Source organism: Strigops habroptila, chromosome 3, assembly GCF_004027225.2.
Source record: "Strigops habroptila isolate Jane chromosome 3, bStrHab1.2.pri, whole genome shotgun sequence".
Taxonomy (NCBI): Eukaryota; Metazoa; Chordata; class Aves; order Psittaciformes; family Psittacidae; genus Strigops; species Strigops habroptila.
Genome location: NC_044279.2, coordinates 83,551,055 through 83,566,461, shown reverse-complemented (window position 1 = coordinate 83,566,461; position 15,407 = coordinate 83,551,055). Strand labels below are relative to the sequence as shown.

The window sequence follows — 15,407 nt, the reverse complement described above, 5'->3', positions numbered from 1 at the left end:
GTGAAGTGCTGGGTGGAAATGCGTGGGCCAGCTGCAAACGGCTTTCCCTGGAAATGGTGTAGTAGCATCAATATCCGCAAAGGCCAAGTAGTTCTGCTGAGAACCAGAGTTACTAATTCTCTCATTGCTTATTGTGCTGTTGGCTCTTGCGCTCACGTCATTATAACTGTGATGTGTCTTTTAGACATACCAACCTGCTTGGAGCCAGATGGAGTACTGCTAAACAATAAAGACAGATAGAAGCAAGGTCTTGAGGTACTGCAGGGAATTGTTTCTGAATCCAGGTCAACCTATTACTCAGGCTCCTGTTGTCCACTAATCCACTAAACCATCCTGCTGGTGGCTTCCTTGATTGTCACTGGTTTTTAATTTGTTAGTTTAATTTGCTAAATACCAGCCGAGTCAGCAGAATACTGCTGAAATTCATTCTGTTATTGAAGGAAAGATAACAACATAGTGCAGATTGCTTTTGTGCTGACAGGACCTGCATTTTTACAGAATGATGCATATTCTTTGAAGATAGAGGCTAAAGTTCAGGCCCATCTGTTTGGTTCCTGGTGTGAGTTTAAAGTGGAACCAAAAATACCAGATGCAACGGATTTTGCGTCCTCCCACATCACCTACCAAAGTTGGTGCTGGAATTCAGTTTAACCATTATTTTGGGCTGCAGAGCCCCCAGCTTACCAAAATTAAGGTACCTGTGCATGCTAACAAACAGACTGAATATCTGGAAATGCTGACACACTGTTGAAGAATGTCACAGTAGTGTAAATCCAGCATTGTAACACCACTGGCGCCCTCAGGGCTAATTACTCCATTACCATTGGTATTTAAGGTAGGGATGGGCCCTACATCAGTTCAAGTCTATAGGTTAGTTGAAAGAACTTGGTTCTGCTCCGGCTGGGTGGTCAGGATGGCAGAGCAGGGGAAGCAAGCAACAGGAATCTAAGCCCCTGGTAGGGCTGCTTGCTGGGAATTTGGGGTGTGATGCAGGAACACTTGCAAACACCTGAAACTCATTCCTGTACTTTAGCATAGTGGAGCTATTTTAAAAAAAAGTTGACCACTCTGTGGTTTATAGACATGCACAAGCAAAAAGAAATAATAATAATTAAAAAAGTCTATTTATTATTGTTATTAAACTTAGACTAGTGTAATTTGCTCTTTATTAACAAATAAATATGTCTTATTCTCACCTGATTGTTAGTGTCTTGAGTGCCAGTCACTTTACATTTAATGTACTGGTATCCAGAGAATTTAATTGCTTGATTTGTTATTTTGAATACAGATTGTAGCAGAAAATGTAATGCAGCTTCTAATTCCTTGGATAACTTTTTTTGAGAGGAATATGCAATGTTTTATGTTGCATGCTTCTAGTAGTGATTTTTAGGTATGTCTCAAATTTTAGAGACTTACTTTATCTTCTCTGAAGTTGTGTATTGAAGTGCTCTGGTTGAAGCTGTGTGTTTGATTGCACTAACATTTGGAATTAATTGGATGCTGGAGTACTTGGTTTCAGTAGAAACCAGGTAGCTAAGAAGCCAAATGAGTGCAACTGCAGAGCCATTAATTAGTTGCATCGTTTTGTGCTGATGATGCTGTGTCCTAGGCTGCTTTGCTGTTTAATATTGTGCTTGAATGTCTGCTTCTGCAAAACCTGTGGGAAACATTACTTGCTTGACACAGAACTGACACTAGTAGTCTTAATTTCTATAAGAAGTTCTTCCTCTTTACTAATTTACCCCTCTTTTCAGTGCTTTTCAGCGTGACTGGAAGCTTTTCAGTGCTTCCAGCCCACAGACTTGGGCCGTTTACCCACTAAACACTTAGTTGGCTGTTGGCCATGGTGTACTCTGATACTTACTTATATGCTCTCCAGTAGTTTATACCAACAGAAACTGCCTTACTTACACCTTTTGTTGCATTCTTATCAAAATAGAAAAAATATAGCTGGGCGTGCAGGAAATGAAAGCTGGACTGCTATCTGGTTCATGTTTTCTGTTTTTTTTTTTCTTCAGCAAACCTAAAGCTTGTGGTTTGATTTGGTTTTGTTTTCCCTGGCTAGTGTATCTTTGTGCAATCATCCTGTATTGATTAATGTCCAGATACTATGTCTGTCAGGTTAGGCTTGTCTTCCCCTGCTCTCCTTGCCACAGAAGCTATCCAACTATACAGCTGGTTGTGTAGGTAAATTTGTTAGAAAATCAAGGGTTACATTCCTTCATGTTTTGAAGTCTTTCCTTAACACTGTCATCTACAAAATCCTTGCTAAAATTAACTGCAAACACTAAATAAATGATAATCTATGAGATTCCACCACCACCCCCCCCCCAAAAGAGAAGCCTGAGCTACACTAATTAATAGTATCAGCTTTGCTGCTGTTTATTGCAGATACATTATTCATTTGGCAGCCCCTTGGTATGGATGGAACTTCTGGGCTATGCAGTTAGTTACAAGTAAAACCGTTGATGTACATGCTGAATTAAACTGAGACTTTTGTGATTTTTAACTTTGTTTTTCAGAAGGTGGTTTGGTTTTGTTTAGGGTTTTTTAGTTTTGGTTTTTTTTTTTTTCATATTTCATTGCTTTGCACTAGCCATGTGTCAACTGAATGAGAAAAGTTCAAAGTAACTTCTAAATAAAGCCACAAGTAAATGAACTTTGAAGAGTCCCTTCCCTTGTGATACCTTTGCCATTTATTGCTGTTGGATTTTTTTGAAGCTGGTATCATCTCTGATACTGGATGAAAATAATTACTTGTTTTATCAGACACTCCAAATTTTCATCAACACAGGCCTTGTTCTCTGAAATCTTCAGCACTTGGAGTAGGGTGTACAGAAACTGAATTTTCTGATCAATCTTTCCTAATTAGGTCCTAGAATTGAGTACTAGTAACTTGGCTGCTTGGAAGGCTAGAGGGCTATATGGCTCTCTTACAGTCTTTTGTCTTATTTAAAACCTGGGAAAACCTCTTGTTATGCGTGTACTTGGGGTAGTAGCTAAGGAACAAGGAGATACATTTTAAGTGACTTGTTTGGGTGGCCTCAATCAAGTTGCTCCTTGGTGTTTGAGGATATTTGATAATTTGTATAGAATGCTTTGCAGCCTGCTTCTGAAAAGTGCTCCATGACAAGCTAGTTATTAGGGGATTTGTCATTGACAGAAATTGGGCTCTTTTTTCCTTTTATCCCATGCATATTCAAAATTTCTAATGGGGTAAACAGCCATAATGAAGTGAGTTTGTGGCAACAGACTGAAAGTGACGTGTGCAGGAGGAGTTGTTGGAGGCAGAAGTGCCACCACATGCCTTTTTTTGTGTGTTCCTTCTTTCTGCCTTTTTTTTGTCCTTCCACTTGTGTCCGCACTGCTGTGTGCAACCAAGACAAATGCAGAATACTCACTGCCTGCTTCCATGTAGCATCTCTCTTTCTGTTTGTACAGAACCTTTCTTGAACTTTACTACGCTTTGCAACCTTTCTAGAAGGCTGCTTTTTTCTGCAGCAGGGATGTAGGAGAGAGGGGATGCACATTATACATCAGGAAGTTAATACTTCAGTTCTTCAGAGAGTTGCACTGTAGTTGCCTTTCCTCCCTCTCCTATGGGTCTTTCTGAAATTTTTGTAGAGTGCGATGGTTTTGCTTGCTTGTTTCACTCCCTTTACTGTAATTCAACACTCAGATTTGTGTCTTTGCAGCCAGAAGGTTCTAGATGGGACATCCTTTGCGTGTCTGCTTTATTTCTTTGTTGCTGCTGCTTAACAACCTCAGAGGAGTTACTGCTCTGCATCGTATTCTGAGCTCTGTTGACCTGGGGAGACCTAAAGATTACAGCAGTATTGAAACCTTGGTGTCTTACACACCGTAGCAGAGCACTGTCCTGGTATATGTAAGCTCAGTCGCAAGGCTTGTCTTTAAAACTACTTCCCCAGTGACAGAATATCAGATTTCATTGCTTATGTTGTAAGACCTTTCCTTTGAGTTGGCGTGCAGGTGGAAGAAGTGTAGCTGGCTGTCCGAATGAGTTCACTAGAATTTGTGTTAATGGCAGTCAGGAAGTTACTTGAGGATTTGTGTGCAAAAGCAGTCCATCTGGTTCTTGCAAGCTTATATAAATCTAAAATAATTCTTACTTTTGAGTGTTTTACCATTGATGGTTTCCCCCTTCCCCCTCCATCTCTGTCCTTTTGAAAAGGGGGGGAGAGGAATTTTGTTTAGGACTTCAGGACTTGACCAGAATCTTGCCTTTGCTGGTCCCTCTGCTCTCAGATCCTTCTTAGTAGGCAGTGGTGATCAGCTCTGCATATTTCATGCTTCCCCTGGTTTGTAAAGTAATTATTTAAGAGCCAGAAGCTGTTGGTCACTAAGAAAAAGAGTTTAGTTTGGTTTTTTACTAGAGCTCCTGTAACATATTCCTGGTCTGAGAGAGATGATGTTCTGGTGCAGATTGGCAGCTCCTCACCTTCCGGTTAGCCTTTAAACTCTGAGTATTTCTGAGGGGTTGACCCATGCATATTGATGTCTGCTCTGTGCTCTCCACTGTCTTTGTAATTTTCTTCTCTGTCAAAGACTGACAATTGAGGAGAAATTTTATTTGATTTGCTTCAACTTAAACAAAAGTGCTTGTACCACATCCAAATGCTCTTTTTCCTCCACTTCAATAGCAGACTGAATGCCTCTTTTGGGGAATATCTACTTTTAGTTTCCACTCTATACTGGTATCAGGAAAATAGCAATAGGGACAAGCCAGGAATGACCCCAGTTTTCAAGTGGGGAGGAATGTGATACATTGCCTTTTAGTAATACTCTGCTTGCCTTTCAAGTGTAGCTGACTTTCCAGAGCTGAAGGGTGATTTATGTCTAGCAAATTTTTGGAAGAGTGTTTTAAGGCAGAAGATCATTTGATTTAGGTGTGCCTTGACATGTTTAATATTTGAAGTGGACAGGAATGGATTGTGACAGGACGAAGAGCCAGCTGGGGGGTGTGGGGGAAAGTCTCAGTCAGGCTTGTTGACAGCGACATGGGGAAAGGTGTATCAGGTTTTAGATCTCTCTGCTCTCTTGGGTAGGACATACTAGTTCTGTCCTGATGTATGCCTGACAAGCCTGTCTTGGGTCTTCAGCAGATCAAATTTAACTGCAGTTGGGTTTGAGTGTTGCTTTTGTGTGTGTGTGGTTGGTTTCTTTTCTCTAGATACTTGTCTGCTTGGAGGATTGTTTGTTCTCGAGCTTCCAGTCGAATCAGGCATCTCCAATGCCCAAGTCCTATATGGGACTGATAGTGCTGGCAAGTGGAGAAACCACCCCAAAATTCATAATGCTTAGTCCTGTTCAGTTTAGTGGGATTATATAGCTGGGATCAGGGCCTTTATTCTGCAGCTATAAATAAAACCAGCTTGAGCTCATAAAAGTCCTTTCCTTCAGGGAAGACATCAAAGTAATTTGAAAATTCTTCATCAGCATCACATTAAAAATCCCAAGAGAGTGGAGTTGTGACTTTGCTAGTGATCACACAAAGTGTTGCTGCCTGTGTGATCATGCTGTCATTTTATTGTTGTTTTTCTATGTTTTGTTATTGTCCTTTGAAGTAGATACAAAATATTTTGCTTACATCCTCCAGCATAAAGCAATTCTAATCCCCTCTTGCTTTGTGTGACTTTATTAATAATTGCTTCTTAAAAAAGAAAAAAGCTTTTTGAAGAAGTGACTGGTTAAAAACAACAAAAGAACGTCATGAAATAATCAATGTGCATTCTATAGAGCATTTTTTTTAAATAGTTTTGCTCCATTGTCTGAATTCAGCAAAATGGTCTGTTTTGCAGGTATCTTGGTCAGACATAGGAGGACTGGAAGACGTCAAGCTGAAATTGAAGCAGGCAGTTGAATGGCCTCTTAAACATCCCGACTCCTTCATCCGAATGGGGATTCAGCCTCCAAAAGGTGTGCTGCTTTATGGACCTCCTGGGTGCTCAAAAACAATGATAGCAAAAGCTTTGGCTCATGAAAGTGGTCTGAACTTCTTGGCAGTGAAGGTAGGCCATTTAGTATTACGTTTTCTTAACTCGTGCAAAACAACTGATAGTTTACCAATTTCCAGTGCTAGAGTCCAGTGGCTCTTACTGTTTGTGATTATTATATATGCTAGAGCAAACATCTTGTCAATATCAAATAAGGTTTGTGTTTTCTTACGAAAGGACTAGTGGTTTCTTGTATGCTTTTCAAAAAGCTGTTACTTATTTTTAGCAGATTTGGATAGGTGGGTAAGCTGTCTACTGACATATTAACTATTGGCATTATTTAAAATCTTTAAAAATGGAAACAATGAAATTCTCAAAGCAGTACAGATGAAATTCAGCTCTGGATAATAGGTAGCTGTTCTTACTGTAATAACTACTTGCTTGCGTGGAAATATTATCATCTCATCTTTTACATTCCTTTTCATTCCTATGTAGATTTTTTTTTTTTTTTTTTTGCCCTATTTGCCTTTTTTTCCAGCGGAAATAGTTCTACTTCATCAGTTTTTAGAAAGTTTGCAAAATCAGTTATGTCTGGGTTACTCTTGGATAAGTGGGATATTTGCTTAGCATTAAGGAACACTTTATAGAAAAATTTTGGATTTCATTGCCTATGAATCAGTGTAACTGATTATTGTGGGTTGTATGGAAAACGCATGAATGGAAGTTATTTAATAATAATACTGAGCTTCAACATGTAGGAAGGAAAAAAAGATAGCAGAGTGATCCCACATGGGGTAGCCTTGCAGCTGTGTCAGAATGTTAATGAAGTGCAAGAAAAAACATTCGTTTAAGTATTTTAAAAGTATCTCCTTCTCAGCAGTAAGATCACGTACTCTTGTCTGTTGGCCATCTCTTTACTCACAAAGCCTTCTATGTTGTTAGTTTCTGCACAGCTTCCTCCTCTGCCTGTCCTTTCAGACACAGTCTAACTGTAGCTCTGGATCCTGTCCTCTCTGGGAGCAGAGGCAGTTGCCCTGACCCTAAAGCCAGCAACCCTTCATTGCCTGTGCTTCCTGGGATTGCAGGCAGGCCTCTGGGTCACGGTCACATCAACAAGAGCAGCCTTGGAAACCTCAGCCCTTAAGAAACACTACCTTTACTCTGCCTCTTCCATAAGACAAAGTAGTTCTTTGTACTCCAGAGTTACTGGTAAACAAGGTAACCTTTTCCTCCTGCACTGCTTAAAAGAAAACATTCCTCTTTGTCTCGCCCAAGGCACTGGTGCCTGAGAGCATGGGGGGAGAAAAAGCAGCAGTCTGAAAAAAAGCAACCCTAAACAGTTAAAAATGAACATTGTCAGTATCCTGTATTCATCAGTCATAGCTACATCAGACATTCTTATTGATGCAGTTAATTATCCAAAAATGAAAGGTGGCTCGTGCTAAATAGAGGTATCCAAAGGTGCACTGATATGAAATTATTTATAGAGTAAATGCAGTGTTTCTTCACAGTGCAGTTCTGCTGATGCAAAACCCTGTCATTGACAAGCTGCAGCAGCAGTGGCTAGTTTGGGGAAGCTGCCTTTTATTCCCTGTCCATTTAAATCCCTTGGCCTGGAACTGGTCAAATATTCCATATACAGATGTTTCAAGAAACACATCTCTGGAGCATGTCCAGCCCTGGAATATGTTGACTCCAGGAAGGGAACATAGCCCACTTTCTCTAACTTCACATTTGCTTCCTGGACAGAAAAGGCAACATCCATCATGTACTAAATGTGTTAAACATCATTGTCTGCAGCATGAATTAATTTCCACTGCATGTGTTCCTGCAATAAATCCAAAGTAGATGAATATGTGGGGGGTTGGCCCCCCCCTTTTTCTGTTTTTGGGGGGGGTGTCCCCCCCTTTTTTTTTGTTTTTGGGGGGTCCCCCCCCTTTTTTTTTCTTTCCTCCATGAGGGGATTTTTCTTGCTTATAGTCCTATTAATTTTGCTGTTTGTTTCTCTATGTTATGTCTCAAATATCTGTCCCTGGAACCGGTATCAGACTTGCATTTTCCTCCTAGTCTGTCCTGCCTCAAATAAATAATTTTGATGAAAAGTGTCTGCTGTACAGCTTGTGGAATATGTGTATTCTTTCAGGATAGTCCAGGTGACTCAGGTTCTTGTGTCCTTCTTGAGAACAGACTGCAGACAGGAGGCATAGCTCTAGCTATGGGAGCCTGTTTCTGGATGCTGTCTCTCCCTGTGTCTGAAACCTGAGAGGAAATTGAGTACATCACATGCAGTTCTTACTTGGTCCAGGGATTTTTGGAAGATGGACCGATAATGTCTGCGCACTACGTTTAAGATACGTGGGCACAGCAAGTCCAACTCTCTGAGAGTGCTGCATGTACTCTTTCTTGTCTAAGTTGGCTGCCCTGCTTGGGTGCAACAGGTATTGCTCCTACCCCAGCCTGGCTCCAGGAAGGCTTTGTACTGTTTTCCAGATGTGTCTACGCAATGTCTGTGCAGTTTGGACAGCTGACTCTGTTCAGTGAGGTCCTTCAGCTGGGTTATATGTAATGTGTTAAAAAGTGAACATTTCCATGTGTCTTGGGCATGATGGGTTGTCATAATGCTATGTGAGGCACAATCAAAACAATGCAGCCTCCAGCCCACATCTGACTTGCCTCTAGTAAGGTTTGGAAGATGGGCAAGGTCTAGATGCAATTTCTGTGCAGAGGAGCTGAAGAAAATAACGTGATAACAGATGTTTGACGTTGTATCCTGTTCTCTCCTGAAATCTATTGTAAAGTTTGAATGGTTAGTGTTACAATGAATGTGGCTCTTTTGTAAACATGCTCTTTGATATTTGGCCAAAACTTTTTATAGTTGTATTTTCACCAAGATTGGTGACCTTTTGCTTTTCCAGAGAAAAGCATTTGGCTGGTTCATTTGTTTTACAAAGCAGTCTTGCATGTAATTCCTAAGGGGAATTGTTTATTTTTACTCCTTCACTTGACTTTCTTTGTCTCTAATACAATATATCTGCTAAATTTACTGGGGAGGAAGTTTTCAACTACTTTCCAGGGGATGGCTCTTCCTGCTCCCTCCCACCACCCCTTTTTCAGTATCTCTTGCTGCACTGAGGCTTTTCAGGGTTTTAGTAGTCATCTTGCTTATTTCCCCCCTCCCAAACCTCTGTTACGAAAAGACAACTGAATTGTTCTCAACTTCTTAAAGACTTTTCAGTGTTTTGTGATCATGGATATAAGAGAGTACAAGACTGTGTGAAGGAATGAATTAGGATAACTTTTTAGTTCTTTGGGGTTGGACATCAGTCTTATCAATAGTATTCGATCTGGTTAAGTTCTTATTTCAGTTAGCCTTCTATGCGCTTTTGTACTTCTTCACACTCCTTTTGTGCTTGCCCCAGCATTCGTAATTTTCTTCTGAAATGTATTTTATGCCTTTATTTTACTAACAGGAAGGGAAAATTGTGCGCAGATACTGGACCTGTCAACATTAATATGATGAGATACAATTTTCAGCTTCTGCCAGGCTGATAACACCTCTCTGGTATATACAACTTCCTCTATGACACTTCTGCTTTACATGTCATCTAGCTTTCTGAAATTGACAATGAAGAAAATGAACCCCTTTGTCACTGTGTTATTTCTGTGGGCCTTTTTTCCTCTCTTTTGACTGACTGTGGTAGGTATACTGTTTTGACAGTTCCTGCACTTAGGGTCAGCTTTGACTGGCTGCTTTTTTGAGGTACATGTCGATTAGACCACTAAGATTTTGTGGTGATATTGTAAGAATATTTCTGGGGGACGCTTCCATATCTTTCTGTATGGCATAGATCATTATATCTGCGTTTGTCTTGCATCTTAGTTTATTTAAATGTGATATGACTGTCCTCTTGGTTTTTTGTGGGTTTTTTCCCCCATTGTTTACTTTATTTCTAGGGAATCCTGTGTCACTATGTTGTGTTGAGAATCTAATGAATATTACTTTTCTTCATGGATTTTCTGTTGCTTGCCCATGATGCTGGATGCTGAGGGGATATATGTTGTTGATGGTATCCTGCATTGCATTACTTCCTACTTATGCAGACTGCTAAAACCAGGGGGAGACTTTCTGCTAATTTCAGGAGGCTTTTGCTCAGGATTATGTCAACAGGGGATTCTGAGTTCTGTTTTCTGTCCAACAAGCAGATTACCTGAGTTTACAAAATAAATAACAAGAAAAAAAAAAGAAGTAACTTCTGTATGCTTGTAATGAGTTTGGAAGCATCATTTTTCCTCTTGCTGCTTAGTGCTTTTTGATACTTGTCTGTTTAACATCGAAACTAACGCAAAAACTCACTTAGAGATAGTGACAAAAACCAGCTTAAAATTTCAGAAAATCTAGACCTCCAAAAGTTACCCCCCCTGGAATTCAGCTGACAGACACACTAATTGTTGTAAACATGATGAAACCATACTTCAAAAAAAACCCCCAAACCAACCCAAAACCAAAAAACCACTCACCCAGACCCACCCATGACAGTAAGTAGTGTTTATGGATGTTAACACCGAGCAAACCAATGGTTTGCTTTGGTTAGGAGTTCCAACTATGGTGTGATTAAAAAAAGGTGTTAGGGTTTTTTTGGTTGGGTTTTTTTGTTGTTTGTTTGTTTGTTTTTTTTTGTTTTATTGTTGCTGGTTTTTTTTAAGGTAGAAAATATTCCTGACATCTTATTTGCTGTTACTGAAGAGCTTGGGCTGAAGGAATCTTTTCTTTTTTCAATTAGCAGTAATTACAAAAATATACACTGTTCTCGAAGCTCTGACTTCACCTTGGCTTGATTTAACTTCCTGTATTCCTGTATCACCCTGCCGATGCTTTTGTACCACTCCCACTGCTCGACATGTGCTTAAGCTTAGTTTGTCATCTGGGTCAATTATGTCAAAATATTTTCCAGTTGAAGTTTCCTCTGCTTTTTCCTTCAGTTCTTGGCTGTGGCAGCTCAAACAGATTAATGAGCCTTGGAAAAGCCAACTGCTTTGCTTTGTGAAGAACTGTCATTGAGTTTTGGGGAGATACTTTAGCCTTTTGGTGGGGATTTCAGTGGGCAGAAGCATGAAATAAGAAAACTTGGTGCCTGTAACTAGTTAAGGAGAACATTTAAGATGAAAAATGAAGAAGCATTGTGGTTTTATGAGAAACTCTGGCAAACATTTAATAGAATTTCTCAAAAGACCCATAGTAACACATTCACAGTAACTTGTTAGTTAATTGCAGATAGTAAAACTAACTGTATTTGAAAATTTGTTTAGCATTTTTAACAAGGGATAACAATTTGGGATGCTTTAATGAATTCTCTTAATCTGGACATGAGGAGGCTCAGGGGAGACCTTAGAGGAGCTTTCCAGTACTTAAAGTGGGCTACAAGAAATCTGGAGGGTGACTTTTTACAAGGGCATGTAGTGACAGGACAAGGGGGAATGGCTTTAAGCTGACATAGTGGAGATTTAGATTAGCTATTAGGGAGAAGTTCTTCCCTGTGAGGGTGCTGAGGCCCTGACACAGGTTGCCCAGAGAGGTTGTGGCTGCCCCATCCCTGGCAGTGTTCAAGGCCGGGTTGGACGGGGCTTGGAGCAACCTGATGTAGTGGAAGGTGTCCCTGCCCGTGGCAATGGGTTGGAACTCGACAAGCTTTAAGATCCCTTCCAACCCAAGCCATTCTGTGATTCTATGATTATGGCTGATATTTTAATGTCTGTTCAATGACTTCTACTTTGCACATGACAAAGAAGGAATTGTGTGTTTTTTGTTGTAAAGTAATAATCTGTAGGATGTGCTATAAATTCTCTAATTAATTGGATTTTTAAAAATATGAACCGTATCTATAGCTAAATCGGTTCAGTGTGTCTGTGTTAGAACCCAGAACCTGCATGTGTTTGAACGGCATTATTTTTGAAGAGAGCAGGCAGAGCTGTATGCTGAAGAAATAGGGAGCCGTGTCCATCTGGCTCAACAAGCTTAAGTGCATAACTTACCTGATTCTCAAAATAGTGAAGAAATTGTATATAGAGGGAAGTCACCAACTAAATTTCCAATATATTGAAAGTCGCTACTCCTGTATTTTCATGTGGAAAAAATTTGCAAGTGGTTTTAAGCGCTGCTTAGAAAAATTACTGATACTCCAACTTCAGGGATAACCAGATGTTCCTCTTGCAGTTTAAAAACACTCTGAGAACTTCTGTCATAACCATGTGTTCACAAGCTTATCTTATGTGGCAGCCTGTATACAAGGATCTTATCTTTTGTGCAGTTAATCTTCAGAGTGCTTATTCTGATCATATTTTAAATATAAGGAATCTTCTTTCTTGCTTTTTTATTAAAAATAAAAATAAAACAGGCATTAATCCAGACCATAAGCAAGTGGAAGTTTTCATCATACAAGGGAAACATTTCTTGTAAATGAGAATGGGATGGTGTTTAAACAGCATACCTGGAAACTATTTCTACTTTTCAAGATGGATAAACAAAGCTCAACAGTGTAGAGTGGGCCTGAATTGGCAGGTTTTATACTATTAGTCTCACAAATGGCACGCTTAGATGCATGGCTAAGCTACAACTACTTCTGCCAATTTCCTGCTTCGGGTCTTTAGCTGATTTTGGAGTCATTGTGCAAATGACCAGAAGGAACAGGTTTTAGTTCTTCACATCCCTTCGTATGAAAGATGGCTTGTTGCCCATGCTATGTATCATTAAACTGGACCACTTGTTACTAGCACCTCTTGGTCAGTATATCCACAGCTATAAACAGCTTTTAAAGGAATCATTATGCTCACCTCTGTGCCAGAAATGATGGTTTGACAAATGGCAACTTACTGACTAGGTCAGCATTGAAAAATAATAAAAAAAAACCCCTTCCTGGTGTTTTTTGAGTGGCCTCCAACTTCAAAGCAACCTTCTTAAAACAAGAAGGTGAGCTTTGTGAAAATCAGAAGCAGTGTCATCTGTCAGCACGTGGCTCTGCAGTGGCCTATACACTGCTGCCCATACAGTTCTATCTTTTGAAAGAACGGCCATCAGTCTTGGCTAAATGACAGTCAATTTGCAGACAGGGTAAGGCAGAGGTTCAGCTCAGGTGGGACCAGAGCTAACCCAGTTCAATTGCTAAATCCAGCTTCTTTGAACATTTCTAGGTTTTGTGTTGTGGTTTTAAGTGTTTGCATGAGATGAAATGTATATGGATTTCTCCTCTTCTGTGTGTGCTTTCTCTTAATTTGAAGTCGTCTTCTTTATTGCCATATATAGCAAGAGTTCCAAGCTGCTTGTAATAAAAACATGGTCCTCAGTTTTGGTGTCGCTCATGAGTGGTGAACAAGGAGACCATCGAATCAGTTTTTGCAAAAATTCTCCTTGAAGAAGCACAGGTCATTACTTCATGGAGTCAAAACTTCATGTCAAAGCTTACAGCGAAACCATATATTCAAAATAATTCTCTTTGGAAACATTTTAAACAGTATTTATTGCTTTGATGTTGCCTTGATCATATTTTAATGCTTAATTAAAAATAAAACTCCAAGCATCTGAAATTATATTGTACCTTAAAGCTCAAAGAGTAGTTTTGGTTTTCAGCATTTTTTTGGCTCAGGCAAAAGAAAAGAAAATGTCAGGATATTTGATGTCGGGTCATACTGGAGGAGCACACTATTGGCACTGATATATATATATATATATGGTGTTGTTTTCCATGAGAATACTGATGTGAATAAAAATTACTTAAGAGAATAAGGATATGAAAGAGAAGGTCCACAGGAAAAAGTAAAATAAATCTGTTATTGTGGGTAGGATCTGCAGAGGTTTCTTGGTGTATCAGCTCAGTTTAACAGATAGATAGACAGGAAGAGAAGACTGTGCCCTCGTTTCTGAAGGATTTGTTAGGCCCGTGCTATCAGATTCCTCATCTGCACTGAACGTGGTGAATGGCGAGGGCTGGGAGCAGCTGGGTGCTGTCTCTTAAACTGCACTAACTGCTTCACTTTCCTCATGTTTGGTGTCCACAGTGGATAGTAGAAAAAGGCTTTGTGTTTCTCTCTCTTACTTTGTTTTTTAATTCTCTCTTTCTTTCTTGCATTCTTCAGTTAGGTCTATGAATAATTCTGTTTCATGCAAGTATCCAACAGACTTGAAGTTGTTGAAAGCCTGCAGGTGATACTTTAGCTGCTGCAGCAGTTGCTTTAAGGGTGGATGTTGCTGAAAGGAAGCAATGCTAATTATATCATTTACATTTCCTATGGGTGGGGCATGCAGTGGTGCTCTTCCAACCCTTAAACAACTGCTTTTACCTGTGTGGTACTGTAGGTCTGGCTGTTGCAGTATCTCACCTGGTCCTTTAGATAATGGACAAGTCTTTGAAAATAAATAAATAAAAATAGCGGCCTAGCCTGGATGCTTTGCCAATATCAGATGACTTGTGCTTTTTCTCTTAGGGTATATGCTTTTTCCAATATATATGCACAGGTGCTTTCCAGTGGTGCCAGTATCAAGATAAACTCAGTCCATTAACTGTTATTGCAAGAGTGAAAATCAGCGTGGAGACTGCAAAAACCAGTGTGCTGTATTTTCAGAGTAATGAATCTGTATTCTACTGATCTGGGTACAAAGACGAGATGTCCCCATTACAGAGGGGTTGTAACAGAAGCTCTATCACTGCCAATGTATAAATGTGCATTTGCCACGTTCTTGATTCTAACATGCCTGCTGTTTAAAGCTGCCTTACTGCTCTGAGCCTTGTTACTTGAAGGTACTTGCAGCTGTGAAGCATGGGAAGGGTGTTCAGTTTTCTGACTGTGAAGAAGGATGTAGTTTGTGCTGGTGAAATTATGAGGACACCTGTTCCCTGGAAAACAGATCGAAGCCACTGACTCTTTTTGTTCAGGGCACAGATAATCATCGGTGGTTGTGGCTGCAGGTCAATGTTGATGCAAACCAAGCTGAAGTCAGTGAGTCATTACCAGTCCCACGAGAATCTTAGTCCCATGAGGAAGCTTTATTTAAGCAGCCTATCCTACAGGATATGGCAGAACAGAAAATACTCTGAAATTTCTCCGTTGTTTTTCTTTTTATAGTTGTAAATACTTGCCCAAGACTTGAACACTAACCCTGTGGTCTGCAGACACTGAACAGCTTTCCCACTGGGGGTGGACCAAGCGCCTCATGGGTGGGTGTTGGGTCTGCTGCTATGGTGGCAGCTTCTTTCTGCACCTGCAAACTGTCAAGTTCAAAGAAATGCTGTTAAAACATTGGTTTAAGTCACTGTTTTGGTGCTTAGCTGGGCAGGATGCGTGTTGAGAGTGCAAGTAAGCATTTTTCTGTGATTCGTGTTTCAGCCTGATTTGCAGCCCCCTTGTTACTGTTGTTGAGCAAACAACTTTTAAGAACCCCAAAGTTTGTGTGTGTGTGTTTGG

The 15,407-nt window shown here is 40.1% G+C and overlaps 1 protein-coding gene across 7 annotated transcripts in view; it reads left to right on the top strand.

The window, feature by feature from the left end:
• Window positions 1-15,407, top strand: part of SPATA5 (spermatogenesis associated 5) — a 197,257-nt gene that overhangs the window by 27,067 nt on the left and 154,783 nt on the right. For all 7 annotated transcript variants that reach the window (XR_003990412.1, XR_003990411.1, XM_030478201.1 and 4 more), the window contains exon 11: window positions 5,820-6,029. Coding sequence is in view for 5 of the 7 variants with exons in the window: in XM_030478201.1 (XP_030334061.1) it covers window positions 5,820-6,029 (210 nt within the window). In the remaining 2 variants the exon portion in view is untranslated. The remainder of the gene's footprint in view (window positions 1-5,819; window positions 6,030-15,407) is intronic.